This window comes from Bombus flavifrons, chromosome 17 (assembly GCF_040668555.2).
Source record: "Bombus flavifrons isolate JBK064 chromosome 17, iyBomFlav1_principal, whole genome shotgun sequence".
NCBI classification, from domain to species: domain Eukaryota; kingdom Metazoa; phylum Arthropoda; class Insecta; order Hymenoptera; family Apidae; genus Bombus; species Bombus flavifrons.
In genome coordinates this window covers 6,288,997-6,307,028 of record NC_138458.1, presented here as the reverse complement: position 1 = coordinate 6,307,028, position 18,032 = coordinate 6,288,997, and the positions used below count along the sequence as shown (strand labels likewise).

At 28.5% G+C, this 18,032-nt stretch overlaps 1 protein-coding gene across 9 annotated transcripts; it reads right to left on the bottom strand.

Moving 5' to 3' along the window:
• Window positions 1-437: 437 nt before the first annotated feature.
• On the bottom strand, window positions 438-16,485 carry pbl (epithelial cell transforming 2 pebble). 9 transcript variants are annotated; one of them, XM_069130946.1, is made up of 19 exons: window positions 16,158-16,485; window positions 15,884-16,088; window positions 15,492-15,783; window positions 13,749-13,959; window positions 13,521-13,656; window positions 13,219-13,428; window positions 12,944-13,090; window positions 11,582-12,862; window positions 10,973-11,107; window positions 10,664-10,913; window positions 10,234-10,361; window positions 9,969-10,137; window positions 8,997-9,437; window positions 8,571-8,725; window positions 8,402-8,487; window positions 7,700-7,792; window positions 6,320-6,494; window positions 4,831-4,949; window positions 438-3,773 (listed from the first exon to the last, which is right to left on the bottom strand). In XM_069130946.1, exons 3-19 carry the CDS (start codon window positions 15,556-15,558, stop codon window positions 3,731-3,733), a joined length of 3,846 nt encoding a protein of 1,281 aa, XP_068987047.1. In that variant the 5' UTR covers window positions 15,559-15,783; window positions 15,884-16,088; window positions 16,158-16,485; the 3' UTR covers window positions 438-3,730. The 9 variants fall into 9 exon arrangements, with proteins under 9 accessions (XP_068987047.1, XP_068987052.1, XP_068987051.1 ...); XM_069130951.1 differs by having other exon boundaries at window positions 7,754-7,792; XM_069130950.1 differs by having other exon boundaries at window positions 10,234-10,352.
• Window positions 16,486-18,032: the final 1,547 nt, after the last annotated feature.

Genomic DNA, 18,032 nt, shown 5'->3' with positions numbered 1-18,032 from the left:
TATGTTCATAGCTGTGAATATAGAATGGTTTAAATTATGATTCTCACCGTTTTGAAGCAATGCCATGTCGATATGTATTAAATTTTCCACATTTGTGACGAACTTTCTACAGTTGTTTCCTCTTTCCAATATGCCTCCGCGCGAAATGATGTAATTTCAAATTTTAATTCGTATTTCTGCCATCAGGGCGCAGAAGGCTCAGGTACGTATTATATTCTATTAGTACCCTGATACTGCATTTTTTCGAATTATTTTCATACAAAATTCTATAAATCATGAAAAAATTTGACCTTTTTTCTAATAAATTATATTTACTATATTATAATTAAACATGAGGTTTTGTAGTAGTATAGATATCTTATCGATGAATAGTACTAATTTATGACGTAACTGGAACTTAAAATAAAAAAAATGGGGAAAGGAAGGAAAGCAAACGCTTTAATTTTCGATTTACATAATAAAGAGTAAATTTATACAATCAATTACAGTATCATATAAATAGTAACGACTATACGCAACATTACAAGTATTACAATATTCTTACGCGTGTAGTAAAAAACATCATCTGCACTATACTACACTTACACGATACTTATCGTTAATATTTACAATGCTCCGAAGCGAGCGGAATTTCTCTCATTTTCATCGAGAAAAAACGCTTAATAGCTCCAAAATGATTCGTGGAATCATTTGACAACCATAAAATGTCAAGATATTCAGAATATTAAGGCTTTTATCAGACGTGCCGACAATTTATAAAAGATTAGAATGTCTAACACGGTCCATGGATATTTATGACAATATTTATTATTTATTAATAGTTATTATTTAAACTAATAAATTGATGTTAAAATCACGAAAAATGAGTCTTTATATCATTAAAAACTTTATATAATGTTCGCCAATGGAAAAGACTGTCTAATCTTTCTTCTACAAAATTTTCCATGATTATCTTTACATAGCAGTACATTATTTTAGTTAATTTCACATTTTTTCTTCTGTTTATCCATGTACTATGTTATGAGAAGCAATAGATGACACTGATATCCTAAGAATATAATATAAATTAAGAATCGAAGTACGAAGTGCTACCAGAGCATCCATAATTATTCAGGTGAACGTACTCACGAATGCAACACCATCAAATACAAAAATATCATCAATGAATTTTTCCTCACTTGACACCGAAAGATCTGTATTTAACGATCATTTCTACGTAAAGGCACGTTATTCGAGTAGACATTATGCGCAAGAATTAATATGGCAAGAAGTTTATTAAACAAGTCCCTGTAAAGATCTAACAGACTTTTTTCTACTTTCCTTGCAATTTATCACTTTTAATTTAGAAGATTTCGTTGATTAATTTATTCCTTGATCGTTGATAAATTATTCCCTTTTTCGCCAGAGCATTGAAGACAATAAGGAAATACTGCTGATGATAGTAAGAAAAATTGCAGGGAATACAATTCGTTGTTATATTGGTTAAGGCACTAGATATAATTGACGCTCAAACTTCATTACAATATCGATTTTCGATTCCGTAGCATGTGATACAAACATATTTTTATGTTCGTAATTATGATATTGTTACATTATATTTATTTATTGACAATAATTTTTGTGCAAAAATAGTTTTGTATCTCATCTATATTTATTTTCATATATCAAAAATAATCATTTTTATAAGCTTTTCATTACCAAAATTTCAATCTAAATTCCATTACAAAGTGATAAACACAGTGTATGAACAAAAAGAAACTTTATCCACAACCTTTATTTGTAACTGAATAACTAATCAAGCGAAAAGAACCTTTGAAACCTTCCATAATTGAAGAAATATCTACTTGAGACAAGATTAATTTGTTCTTTCTTCACCTACTGAAGTAAATGTCTTCCAAATCTTACGATATTCATTTCATAAACTACTCGCACAGTTGGAATATTTATAAATATTTTTTGTATAATATGAATAGATCACATTCCTATGTATAATATTACAATATGTTTCTTAAAAACAACCATTGTACACTTAAAAGATTGCAACATAAAAGATCGTGATTTTCATGTTTGAACCAGTACTCTGTCTTTATATGATGTCTACGATATTTGAAAACGAAATTTTTTTTAAAAGCTTTATGATACAAATCAAAATAGAAAATTGTTATACTTGAAAATATGTATAATCGATTATACGAATACTTCACATCTACGATCAATTAACGTAATACTTTATATTTGATAAGAATATAAATATTTATATAGTTCAAACAATAGCATATTTTGCAACCTAAGTAACCAACTATACATCGTAATATAAATTTGATAAAGTCAGCAACTACAATAAGCGTAAATTGATAAAAAAAAAGTAATAGTAATGCAGACCTGCCCGCGGTCCGACACATGTATCAAGACACTTTTCCTATTCCATAATTTCATTATAAAACTACGATGATGGCCGTAGTTTTATATTAAAAAACGCTGGTATGTGAAAAGCATGTAACCAATATCAATGCTTTTAACGAATTTTAAATTTTACATCATTCCCTTCACTTCAAAGCTAGTAAACAATCTTCAACTTTACTACGAATGAGGGAAACTCATAGCATTAAGCGTCTTATCGGTGGACAGGTCTGTAATAATTTAACCCTAATAAACTATGGTGTTTTATAAACATATGTATAATCTAAAGTCTGTTGTTTTAAAAAAATATATATCAATATATATATATATATATATATATACACACATATTGATATACGTTTCTTACTTTTCTTTTACCACATCTTTTGAATTTATTATAATACAATTATATTCTTAGAAAGAAAAAGATAAAAACATTATACTGTACTGTTATTCTAAATTCGAGCTTCTACATTTCCAGTGATATTATATCATGTACAGTTTTATTCAATTTCGACATTATGAATCGTTTAAAGAAACTACAATCAGAAAGATTTAAATTGGATAAGAGCAAACACAATAAACTAAAGACAGTGTAGCCGTAGTTATACAATTCATATTCATAGTTTAAAACTGCAATGATACAAGACATGGCAGTTGAACAAAAAAATGTATCGTTAATGTTAATTTAATAGATTAGCATTACATTTCTTTAATTTTAAAAATGACGAATTATCTTCAATTTTAATAACGACATATTATCTTCAGGCACTGCTATAAGGTCTGAGTATATTTTACAGAACAAGATTAAATGGCACAAAATTGATATTCGTACTTCCAATTCTAATAAAATGTATATAATAGTAAAATTTGTATTATATACCACTGAAAATATAAATGTTTTTCCCTTACTTTATCTTAATTTCGTTTGTCCTTCTAAGACAAGAGTTTTAATTATGCAAGTATGATAGATTAAAGTTAACGATTAATATGGTATTAGGTAACGTATATCGTTAATATATGGTTATAAAATTGCTTAAAGAATAATTGGCAATGTACAATTCCTTTTTTGTAAAATTCCTTATGGTTTTTCTATTGGCACATGACAAATTTTGTATTCATTTGCTGAAGTTTATAAATGTGCTCTTCCGCATTTACCCTTTGTACGAACATTTTACTATTTTCTGAATTTTGAAGATTAATACTTAAATCATATTGCAAAGATATATCTTTGCAAGAATATTCACATATTTTATATTTTCACATAAACATTTTACTGATCCCAAAGAAAAAAGTATGGTATTGTTGCACACTACTCATGCCCTGCACTTCAAAGATCGGATTTGTCCTGCATGACTTCCTCTGAACAATTTCTGGAGGATAAATAAAGTAAGGTCAAAAGACTATACTATGGAAACATATATATAAAGCTTAGATAAATACACTAACTCTTTCTTACAAATAAAAGACAAGTATGCTTCTAATTTTGTATTTCATATTGTATCTAACATCGAAGAAATTTGCTAAGATTTCGAAATATTATTAACCGAGTTGGTGGAAAAGTATGATGAAAAAAATTATTGATGACAAATAATGGATAAAAGTATTCTAAATCGGAAAATGTAGCAAGAGAAGTTGCCCTGCAGCAAATCAGCATAAAAATGTAAAGAATAAAAATCTAATATTGTTAAATAAATATGCATTAGTTAAGCTAAATATTAAATCATTATAAATGTTAACCATCTAATTAATGCTACAGGCACTAAATAGGCACAATTATTAGTATCATTTTGACAATACTTTAAAGTAAAACTAGGTACTTATGAATGATCTTAGCCTTAAAGAACGGAACAGTGGCGAACATTTGGTACAGCATGGACTGCAACGAACGACATAAATGAATTCTTTTCACAAAAACGTATATATACATTACAAGCACGGATACTAGCGAAGAACATAGAATCAAAGTGATTGTAAATGCAGCACTGTTTTTGCAAAATATGCAAATTGTGCTATACATTATGGTCGCCTTAAAGCTCGCCTTAACCAATATGAGTATTTCAATCCATTACGTAAATTATAACAAGTATCCATAAATTTCCGTTTGAATATTTCTGAAACGACGAAATTTCCACGACACATTTACATGCATTGTATTTAGTAATGGTAAACTTTGCATTGCGCTAAACATATATATATAACACTAGAAATTTCAATCCAGTCTTTACATTCATGAATGAACATACCAATGTATGATATATTATTTACGTATAAGGATCTCGCATATATGTATATGTAAATGTTTTCCAACACTAAACATAAAGTGAAGAGAGTTTAAGGCACATAAACAATAGGCAAGTTGATCAAACATAGTTATGCAATGATAGCAAAAAAGAAAAATTGCATCATTTCTGATATACTAATTACAACCTTCTTAACGAAGCCATACTGAGGGAACTGCATTTGGCCTTTCGTGTCGGCTGAACCGACATAGGTGCTACTAGAACATCATCTCTAGATGGCGAGCCTGAACCACCATTACCCAGCTCCTGGAAAGACACACGAATATCCATTTATCCTATTTATATATACAATTTTTCTGTACAAATATACAATACCAGGAGGGATTAAAACAATACTGATTTTACATTAATCACATTGGGTAAACAAAACAATTTAAACATTTAAACATTTAATTCACACTGGAAGCAAAACTAATAGAGAATAAGAAAGATACTTTAATATGAAAAATAACATCATGCAAGTTTGTAGGTATCATGAAGAAAAAATACTTCATACTTTTTTCTCATTGCAAATATATTTTACAAAAAAACCAAACAAAGAAAAAAGAAAGGATTCCAGCCTTGTTGATCTGTATAGCACGTGATAGATATATGTAAGCAGAAACAAAAAAAAAAAAAAAAAAAAAAAAAAAAAAAAGAAAACGAAAATCTTAGTTAATACAAAATGCCTCTAATAGGGCAAAGTTAACTTAATAAAAATATAAATTTTTAGCTTTTCTAGAATCCATTTTAAGAGAATCGTCTTAATCATGAATAGCATAAAATTAAGTTTCTCTATTTAATTTGTGACACGAAGTATTTTGATCCAGTCGAAACACTGTGTGGCGTCACATTCCTAAAAGGAATTTTATCTGTTGAAAGTAAAATTCTAGTAACCCTCCTCTCTACTCCCTTTCACGAGAGGAGACGTTAAATTGTATTAATATTTCCTATATATTCTAGAGCGAATATTAGTAAGCACTTCAATATTATAATATTTAGCTAATATTTAATAAAATAAACGCAATACGGTATACTTACGTGATAGAGTATACAAATTTATCCACTAACGTTATTTCCGCATAAGTAAAAAACAAATATCGTGAAAAGGACATAATTCGCACACATTATGGATGAATTAACGTATCTCATAAAATAAAAAACCAAATAGAACAACAAATTAAGATGAATATAAGAAAATGATGTATTATGTTGTATATACAATAAATTAATCTTCTCCAATATCTGCATAAATGTCTTAAAATAATGAAAATAAGAGATGAAATAAATTGTTTCAATGTTATAATATCAGATATTTACATAATATTTTTATAGAGATATACGCAAGAAGAAAATATTGTAAACGGCAAAATCATTTTACAATTATGCATTCAAGCAAACTTCTATAAAAGCGATAGAAATAGGACGTGCAATTCGAAATTGAACGCGTTAATATTATATATATATAAAGAAAAAATTTGATTAATATATTGAACTCATATCAATATGAACAGATCAATATGAAAGAGACAACAATCTCCTGTCGTGAAATGAAAGTAAATAAGGAGAAAAGAAAAAAGAAACAACATAAGCATATAATAAAGAAAGATGCATGCGATAATAAACTGTCAACTAACGTTAATATTGTTGCAACTAGCAAGCCGCATCTGTGCAAGTTGTTGACTCGCCGGAGTAAGGCTGTTAGTGGATCCGAATGGCGACATCATTGTTGACATTGCTCTCTTTAATTTGCTTGGAGTTTTATTAAAACTAAACGCCCTGCCAACTTTCATCCGAGTACGAGATGCGAACCTGAAGAAAAACAGTTGTTACAAACTCATTTAAATTTAAACATTTGGACAAAAAACAAAAGCGATATTGAAATTTTATTTTCCTTTAATAATTTACTCAACTACATAAACTAAAACGACTTCTTTCAATAATATAGTAATATTTAATATATAATTAAATGGAGGAAAATAAATTTTCAAGCAAACAAAGGAATTAGCGAACTTAAATAAAATCCCAAACCGTAATAAACCAGTTCAAGTAAATATTACACCATAATAGTTACTAATGAGCATGCAAAAATTGAATTATAGTAAGTAATTTTTTATTCTGTTCATGCTGAAGTATTACATCACAACTATAAATCTATATTACAAATGTAAGAGTAATAAATAGGGCTTAATTGCGAGGTTACAGAGTCTTTCCAAATTATTAAAATCTTTTACGGCTTATAAAATAAAAAAAGTAATTAAAATTCATTAATGATACGTAATTAAATACTAAAACTTGTACCACTAAGTAGGTGGTGCTGAAAATTTAACCCCTTAACGACTAAGAAAAATGGAAACTTAACTATATAAATAGCAACTATTTAGATTCATTACTCACTAAAAAATATATCTTTCTTGGTCCAATATTATAATTAATAAAACATAATTTAATATGCAGCAATTTACGTATATCAAAACTTAGGAAACTAAGAAACTGTAAACTTAGTTAAGTCATATAAAATATATCTTTACTTTGGTTCAATGTCTATTGAAAAACGTAAATACTGCATACGATCGTAGATATCGCTATATCACAGTCAGCAGTGCTACCAATTGTTTTAATTTAGGATTTTGTTGTACCATAAAAGCTATTACAAATCCTAAGGAGATTACATACAAATAAATAACAAACAATTTAAAGCTAAAATGCCATTCAGTGTAATCACTAATATGTATTGTTCTTTTATTAATCAACATGTAGAAAGTCTGATGCTCGTATAAAATATGAAATCATCGAGGGGTCAAATAAATAGATATTAAATATTTTAATCGCATATTAATGATTTTAAACAGGCTGATAATATTCAATATTATGCTTGAACTGGTGAAATTTTTTGATGTTATTTAATTTTCTATATTTTTACACTAAAGAATGCGATTGATTTATTTAAACAAGCGGGGAACAAAGGACCAAAGCGAGTAAAAAAAAAAGATAATCAGCCTGGTGCGAAAACTGACGGTAGTGGGACATGTAACGTGGTTTCACACATGCTATTGAGTAGGAACACATACGGGTCCATATACTCCAGGTAAAAATTATGAAATAGGCTCCTGCAACCAAACGAGTCGTCGCCCCATTATTTTTTGTTAACATGCAATACAGGAGAAAAACAGTTTAGAACGACTGATAAATCTTCCCCTTTACAAATATGCATATTTTTTCTATAAAAATGTCTACTTTATCGAATAGATTCATACCAATTTTTGTATAATATAACATATAATACAGATATAGAACACGCAAAGATCTTATTTTTAGCATATCCTAAATATGAATATAATAAGAAGATTCTATATGAATATGTGGACTATAGTTCAGCAAAACTTAATAGCAATGCAAGAAAGTATATTATAAGCTAAGCTATTCTAGGAGCATAATACTAATTAATTATATATTTATCATTCTTATATCTAATAAATTTATTTAATCCATTTATATGAGAAGATCATCTTTTAGAAGTGCTTCTCTACAAAAAACTGTAAGTACTATTTTTATCATATCTACAAACACCGTTTTTATCTTAAATAATGTTTCATTTACGATATAATTTCTTTCAATTTTTTTTACAATAAAAAACGGACTTACAGTTATAAGAGAGATACGATCATATGCGATGTTAACGATATACGACAGGTACCAATTAAGTTTCAACTACTTACTTAAATGCTTTACTTAATGTTCCTAATGCTACATCGCTTGTGTCAATTTCAAGTTGATGCGAATCAAGACTTATCAGGAACGTATCCTGCAAATATAGAAATAAAAATACTATTAGTAATAAGCTGCAAACAGTAATAATATATAAGCAAGATGAATACTAAAACCTACCGCATCAGCTTTACACACTGTATTAGCCATTTGTCTACACAAGGTTCGTAAATAATTTGTCTTATTTACTTCCTCGTCAGTAATTGTAAATGAAAATAATTTTTCCTTTAACTCTTGATTACTTCTCACCATTAAAGCAAACACTTTATGACATTCTAGAAATAATATACATAAAACTAAAAGTATATTTTTCATATTTGCTATACTTTACTTTATTTGACATATATATTTTAAACTCTTCACAAACATTTTATAAATCTTTGCATGTACGAAATATTTGATAGTGTTATAAATTTTGTAATCATGTTTTTCTTATAAAATAAAAAAAATTACAATAAAAATAAAAATAAGAAATTTATATCTATTACATGTTTAAACACAATTTAGTTCATTATTAGTTTATAATATTGTTCGTTATAAACTTACCATCTGTTTCTCGAATATCAACAACCTTTTTTATCGTACTAAGTGATAACATCTTAATATGTTTATAGGGTTTTCCTTGACTTAGTTTAGTTGTATGCAATCCATTTGCTGTATTAGGACTTTTTAACGAATTAAAAGCCTTTGACCTTTTCTTGCATATTTCGAGAGTATCGGTAAACAAAAACAAAACTAAATGATCCCCACGTCCACTTAGACCCTCACCAAGTTCCATCACATCACATTTGCCAATAAATGATCGGTGTGAAGAAACTAAATGCGGTGGACAGTTGTCAATTTCGTTAAAAATATCAAACATAACCAATTGACCTTCAGTTTTTCTTTTATCCTCGTTTATATAGGTCATAACTTCTTTAATACTGCTAATTGATAACTCCAAAGCGCTATGATCTGGATTATTTTTATTTGTATGTTTAAGGATATCTGCAAAACATTAATATGTAAAAATATTAATTACTATGCAAAATTTATTACTATCTTAATTATTTAACTCGTTCGGTATAAGCATCAATTACAGTCGGTAATTGCTAAATCTACAATCGAGTGTCGACTTCGATTCACTCGCATGAAATGCATATGCATGGCAGAGTGTTGACTACAATGGACAACCGTAAATACATGATGACTAATAGTGATCAAATATTAGATAAAAGTATCAACCGTGAGATAACACTATGCCACAAACGATCAGAAGAGATAATAACTTTAATAAGTACATATACTTGCCATTTAATAACAAACTAATACTGGGTAACCTTTGTACTGGTTTAATTAACAGTTCCTTTAAACTTTGTCTGCCACATTCAGGTTTCGTCTGACAAACCTTCAGAAAAGCATGAAATCGTGGTTTGTTTTGATCACATTGATCGAGCATTTCCTTTGTATTTTCGAAGAAGTTGACATACGGTGGATACGCCTTGACTAGGTCAGGAGCGAACTTCAGAAATATATTACCTATACTATTGTCCTCCATCCAATGAGTAGTGCTGTATCTCAGTTCTTCCAACATTTTTTTATGAACTTCATAAATAGGTGGAAAATTGCCAAATATAATTTTAGCTTCTGTGCAATTTAATAACTCGCCAGTTGTATCTATAAGATCTTCTAGTGGAGATTTAAACAGCTAGAAACATAAATAATGTTACAAATATGTAATATTATATGTATAATGTTAATTTATTGTTTGTTTCAGCGTAATATATAATGAGACAGATCTTACCGTCATAATTGTACTAAGAATACCAACATAATTAGATTCTGTTTGTACTAATTCTAAGAAAACTTGATGACGCGGAGATAAATTTTTCCTAGAGGTGTCTGTATTAACAGCTTCCACTTCTGGAATATCTGGCAGTTATTAACAATTCAAATTTATATTATCTTCCCCTTCACATGGTTCATATTAGGTATTATCAATATTTAAAGTAAAACATGGGGAATTTAAATTATGTATATTGTTAGTATAATCGTGTTAAATGAAATATAAAAATACAATACTTTATTTAACAAAAGAAATGAACCACAAAGGAAGGGAAGATGTACTTAGTAGGACTGTTAAAAAAAATATTAAAATAATTGTAATTGTTAATTGTAGGATATTTTTAAACTAAATCTATCAAATCTATAATTATGTTTTATAAACAACTAACCATCAAGTAATGGTTTGTCTGGACTCGTTGTACAATCAAGAAAGCTTCCACTAACACTTAAATGTCCTGCATCACTGATGCTGGATCGTCTCTTATGCAATGCTGGAGAATCTGCACCATTTTGAACCAGACTAGATAAAGTTTCTGCTAAGCGTTTGCGTTTTCGTCTTGTAGATGCTGTACTTGGAGTAGCAGCTTGTTGACTATCGCGTCTAACTGATACAGTTGGTGATAGAACGGATTCCAAATACTAAATGTAAAATAAATAATTGAGAATGAGAAATATATAAAATATTTTAATAAACTTACATCTTCAAATAAATATTCCTTTTCGTCAGCTGCACCCTCATTCTGCACAGACGTCCAAAACCACTCTGCTTTTACGATATGTGCTCTCACAGAAGCTAAATCTGGTAATGCATTTACGTTTGATTCATCTACAACCTAAGATAATAGTAACTTATTATAATTCTAATCTGTTTATATTTACCATGCCTAATTAATACAAACAAATAACGTATATGTATATTGAAACATATAATACACAAATTTTATTTATTTCTTTTATAATATAACAAAAACATATACTATATAAATTGTTAAACATTTATAAAGGACAAAATACTAATTATGCAATTCGTTATTACTACAGATTAAAGGAACACATTCTAATACATCACAAAAACAACACAAAAATAGCAATTCTCTATATTTAAATTACTACATCCTAGTACTATATATAACAAAACATTCCCTAAATTTCTCTAAAATTAACAATTTCTATTCTTGCTAATTATAAGTTTTTATTTAGTGTTAAAATACCCTTATAACCTCATCCCTACTTGTCTACAACTTGTCATTTAGTGCAGCAAGTTATTCCATAATTTAACATAATACCCATTAAAAAAATGAAAGTACCAAAGATAATGGTTTGTCCTTCTGTTTGTCCAATTTTATATGATCATCTTTCAGAATGCAACTTTTAGAAGACATATTTAAATAACTTTCATCTGATGCAAAAGAACTTCTTGAGCCATATTCAGAAGTTGATAATTTTGCTACCTTAGCAGGGATGGGCAGGGGACTAGGTAAAGGAGTATATTTTTGTTTTTGATGAATTTCTGGAATTTGCTTGCATGGATTAATAACCACATACTGTTTAAGCATTGGAGAAAAATTTAAATGACTAAGTTTTGACAAAATGGAAGAGTTCAGTTTACATGTACTCAAAAAACCTTTGTTTTTTGTCATTGGCATAGATGAATCATACAAAAGAGAATCATTAAGTTCTAAATCATGTTGTCTTAATAAATTAGGATGAGAATGCATTCTTTTTAATTTAAATTTTTCCAGAGAACAAATTTTATGAATTGTAATACAAGATTTAGCTTTTCGCCACTTGATATACCGTTTAGGAGATACAATTTTTTTGTTAAAAAAGAAGGAATTTCGTGTACACTGTGTATTCTTACAAAACTGTAACAAATTAGTTTTTCTAGCAGAGTACTGCTTGTTTACATGTTGAGTAACCTTCTTTTTACATAATGTAGAAGAGTTAAAATTATATAACCCTTGTTGAGTGCACACATTTTTATTACCAGTGTTATAATTCGAAAAAGCATTAAACATACTGTTCTTAATTCTTTTATCATTACATAGAAATGAAGATGATGAAGATAAAGACATAGAATGCATATCCAACATAGTAGATGTAACAGGAAAATTGCTTTCTTGTAATGCATTAACGTCATTTGTTTGTATTACATTAGACATACTAACACCAGAATCAGCTCGTCCTATAGAAAACTCAGACATAAAAGATTCATCTGACAAACTTGGGTAATCATATAAATTATCATCCATACAAATTGCTGAATCCTGACTAATATCATTTAATATAGAATAAGCACACTTATTTTCTTTAAGTTCAAAATGTTGAGGAACATAAGAACAGAAACAATGTGAAAAGTGTCTTGTACTCAGTTTTTTGGTTAAATTTGTATTATTAACATGGAAAGTATGTGAAGAATTTATCAGTTTTGTGTTAGGAATGGTATCAGTGTATGGATTATAAAAAGTGAAGGAAAATGGTTTTGTTTTTAAATAAGGATATGGAATACAATTAGGATTTTTAGTATATGGCAGCGTGTCAAAAGTATTCTTTGATTTCTTGTACTGATGACTTCCTAAATCTGTTACCTAAAGGATGTATTACATATGTTTGTTTTACATATTTTATACTTTATGAAATATGTAAAATATTGTATTGTATAAACTTACCACATGTGTGCAATTTGGATCATCAATTTCTGTAGATTCACCTCCTTGTTGTTGTAAAACCTCACACATATGACGTTTCTCTTCATCAGGAAAACCAAAGAAACATACTTTTGCACCGAAAAATGGTTTTAGCTTATAAGTTGTAATCTGCACAAAAATAATTATATTGTATATTAAATGTTATATATATTAAATGTACCAACGTTATTGGCAAAAATAGATAGTAAGAAATGAACAGTAAAATATTTGAATATAGTTATTAATATAATTATTACCAGTTCTTCATTATTTCCATAACTGGAAATATCGTCTTTGGCATTCCATAATGCTGTCACCCACTCCATAGACATAATAGGGACCCGAAATGTAACAGCATATCTATACTTATCTCCACCACAACAATTAGCAATGAGATGCGTCACCTTTGCACCCATTTCTTTCCTAATACTTCCACCCATATTGTGAATCATATTAATCAACTTGGTCTATGATATTAAAAATTAACATCATAATATTTCTATTATCGTAATATGTAGGTCATAACCTACATTATATCAATTAATAAGATGAAACTAACCAATTCATCCTTTTTCCTAAATCCAGTAAACACTACTACTGTGCCTACCATGGCTTGTGTATACATTGGTCTAGTAATACTAGGTAATGAGTCCTTTTTTTCTGCCAACTGCAGAAGTGCTGTTGGTCCCAATATTCTACAATGTGTTAAATTAAACCAACCAAAAGTCAGATTCTTTTGATTATGTTTCAACATGTTACAAATTATATGAAATTAAATATGACAAACCTATGTGCACTTTTATGAAGAGCATCATATTCAGGTCCCTCGAACTTCTTTAATATAAAGTAAGTACAATATGATGTATCTTCTACATGTTCTAAACCAGTTTCAGATTTGAGAACAGGTACGCTAAACTGCTGAGCAGCAGCACCAAGTGCAGGATCATCACCAGCTGCACCAATCAAGCATATCCTTTTCTTACGTGGTATAATCAGAGCTGAAATTTAAACAAATTTCCAGCTATCATTAGTAAAATTTAATGAAACAATGCTACCAATAACATTTTAGGTCAAGGTTTAATATTTTACAAATATTTCATCATTTACATAACAAAATCAATAATTTAAATTTAAAAAATCTATTTTTAAATTTAAAAAATTTATTTATAAATTTAATTATAAATTTATTTTCAGTTACAAAATGTATTATGAATAAAGTAGTTCAAATTAAGAAAACTAAGAAAGAAGTAATTATTTTTATGAAATTTAAATTATTAATATGATATTATTGATTATTATTTATTTGTTTATAATTCAACAATAATTTCACTATCTAAAATTTTTTAAAGACCTAAAGTCCAAACACACAGTAATTATAGCTACAAATAACTAAATTTATGTGTGTATGAATCCTAAATGCAATAAATACACAGAAAGGGCAATAAATATTAACGGCTTTTGTACCCATAGATAAAAGGTGCAATAAACCCCTATTGTCTCATGCCTAATCTCATTTCATATAATACAGGTACTAGCCCCTATTATCCTATATTACTGTATTACAATAGACCCACAAATAATTGTATGTAAATAATGACTTATCCTTTACTAAACAAGAAATATGACTTATCCTATACTAAACAACAAATATGACTAGAAAATGCAAAGTGTAAATATTTTTCCTACATCTATAAACTACTGATACAGAAGAAATACTTAGAAAAGATGTACTGGAATACTTTTGATGATTTCATTTTGAAAAATGTCTCAAATAATTCTGTTATTAAATAATAATAAAGAGAATTTTATTTAGTTATTTATTATTTACCCATATAATTAATAATAAAAAATATTAAAAATAAAGTGAATATAACTAAAGTTTCATAGAATAAGTAAAATATAAATAATTGTACTAGTAAACAATGAAAATAGTATTTAATATGTAAAAATTAAATTCTTCATTTATTTAACAAACAATCACTGACTGATAACATAAGTTTAATCAAAATATTTTTAAACGATATTGCTTTCAAATATGTGTCTATATATTCTATTAGTAAATAATGAAAATAATTCGTGAGATGTAATGTATAATAAATAGTGTATCTTAGATGACAGCAGATGATTTTAACCTTAAAATGACACGAAGATAAATATGAAAGATAATTAAATTCAAAACAAGTATATAACGAACTGTAGGGAAGCTCATAAAGACATTTCGGACTACCAAATTTCTGACGTAATTTTGGAGAATAAGTCAAGGCCAATTTTATAAGAACCGTTGACATTCATCCCGCGTAAAATTCAAAACACAATATAAAAGTGTATAAGAGAAGTAGAGGATATGATACGTCGATTTATCTATGGATCAGAATGAGTGACAGATATAAGACACAAGCATTGTCGCGTGAGTTTTGATAAAGAGTGAGGTAGGGTTAGTCCATACAGGTGCCTATGGTATATGCAACGATTAACAATGTAGATCAATAGCTAAACATAATAGTAAAGATGAAAATATTAGCGAACTTACGCTCGCTTCTAACTGCCTCTTCACTATTTATATCACTGATACTGCTGTGAACACTTTGCTCTTCCATTTTGGCCGTTAGTTACAACATCGTTCTTCTCGTACGCTCTTCTTCGTACTGATCATTGAAAGCGCCTCCTATGGGCTACGAGCGAATCCAGTGAGAGAAAGAACCCGGAAAAATAAAGAAGAGCAGAGCTTGATGGCGCAGCATATAGCGCCCTTGAATCTTATAGACAAAACACAAGTTCAAATCCTGAACAGGGTTCCCTTAGGTGTATTATTTTCACGGACCCTACAGTACATAAGATTCCTCAGATCTATATATGTATACGTATACATGTATAAGCATATGTATATATATTTGGATATTGGCACCAAACGACACTTTTTACCATCAGCATTTATTTAAAATCCATTATGAATATAACAGTCGAATAATCCACGGTTCTTCTGCTAAATTCGCAAGTGTCATGAAGTGGCACAGAAACGTAATTATCAGTAGTGCCGTGATTTTGCTACTTATCACCGTTTCTCGCTCGACATTCTTCTCGCATCTATTACTCACTGATTGCCGAGATTCTGTTTCTCTTTTCCTTCCTGTAACGAGGACACACAATAAATTTCACTCACTTCAGATTGCTGTGCAAAATTCGCCTTATCTCTTACAAAGGGATTGATATGTTCAAATTGAAATGAAATTTCAGTGCGGTATTAAACTATGATTTATAAGGTTCAGAAAGGATTACGTATATAAAAGAACCTAAGATGGGAAGCAGTGGTGTAAGAACATTTCGCAATTTTAAATATTGAAAACTAACAATAACTATCAGCTAAAGACAACACGCGCTGTTAACACTGCTGATATTAGTGTGAAGTTGATGATTATACTAGATCTCTATATATCACTGCGTATCGCGTAATACCAATTATTTTTTTACTACCGCATTCTTAAATTGCACAAATAACTGCAAATTGTAAATTATATAATGTTTAATTTGACAAGAGCGCAATATAAATTCCAATTTAACAAAGAAAATGTTGCAAATTTAAAAGTAACTTAGATTTATGGCATTATTAGATTTCTTTCCAAATGGATGGTAGCATTGACAAATTTACGCTACCATTTTTCAAGCGTTTAAACTTCTGAAACAGTAAAACTATAACGATTAACTGTAATTATAGCGACTCAAAAGCAATATTCAAAGAAATAACATACAAAAAATGATTGACACAATACAAAATAGTCAATACAATTAATAGCCTATTATCATTTTATCATTTATGATACATATGTACGTGTAAGTAAGATGACAGAGATCATGTGCCTTTTTCCGTGAAATACGTAAAAGTTTTGTGTAATAGTAAAATAATGTTCAACACGCCAGTTACCACGCAATTTTCATATGTTTTGCGCTAGGATACGCAATAGATTAAAATATACTACACCATAACATATAATTTATGCAAAATGTTATATTGTATTTGCACACTTTTCTCTGACAATGTTATCTAAATCATTCACATTGTTGATAATCTTTTAGTTCTTTGATTTTATCTTATGAAATCATTCTAAGAAATTTATTAAAACGTGCGTCGTCAATGTTCGCCGAGGTAGTTAACATGTTAATAAAATAGAATAAAATAAAATAAATAAAAGTATAATAATATCCGTCGCTGGATTCCGTTTCCTCTTCCTGCCATTAACTACCTTCATTCACACATTTATGCAATACCAAATTTTTACGTGGCCTCGTGCATATAAATCTACACGTGCATTCTAACAATCAGATAATCAATCCTACTATCAATAACCTCCGTTTAATTCACTGTCACCTGACACGGATCTCTCATGGAAATTCTTCGCTCTTCCACATTCATACGTTGTATCATCGTATCTATGTGCATGTCATCATGTGGATAAAAAATATCTTTTATTTATCTCTTTTACTATTCTAGATATAAATACATTATATTGTAATATACATTTATACATATATAATTAACATGTATATTACCTTTTCCATGAATTGGAGTATTGCGACATATTTATATTAAAGGATAAAAGAAAAATACAAGTGCTGGAATCAGACAAATCTTTAAACAATATAGCAATCTATATATATACTAATATACAAAACTTACAATTATATATTATATAGTTAATTAGTATTATTCGATTTAACTTACAACTTGTAATGTTTCATTGAACAACTTTTACTTTTTCTGTTATAGAAATAATATGGAACATTACTACATCTTGCATCTTCATTTAAGTAAATATAATTTCTGCCAATGTCGATACTAGATTTTCGTTTCAAAAAATTAAAATGAACCGTCGAAATTACATAAATTCATTTTATCGATCGTAAAACTGTGCGTGTCTAATCATTCTTGAATGTATTCGTTAAAAAAAGATATCGAAAGTATACTACATCTTATCACATATCATTACATGTTACTAATTTATGCATCAGTTACATTGGGAAGTAAACATTTAACATACTTAAAAATCTTCTGTGACATACTTGTGATGTACTATTT

What these genes read in the sequence shown, in the direction of transcription:
- pbl (XM_069130947.1), bottom strand. Translation starts at nt 15,558, where the DNA reads ATGGAAGAGCAAAGTGTTCACAGCAGTATCAGTGATATAAATAGTGAA. An exon ending in TTAGGAAAAAGGATGAATTG is followed by an intron (nt 13,429 to 13,520) that starts GTTAGTTTCATC and finishes TTAATATCATAG; the next exon opens with ACCAAGTTGATTAATATGAT. An exon ending in TTCTTAGTACAATTATGACG is followed by an intron (nt 10,138 to 10,233) that starts GTAAGATCTGTC and finishes TTATGTTTCTAG; the next exon opens with CTGTTTAAATCTCCACTAGA.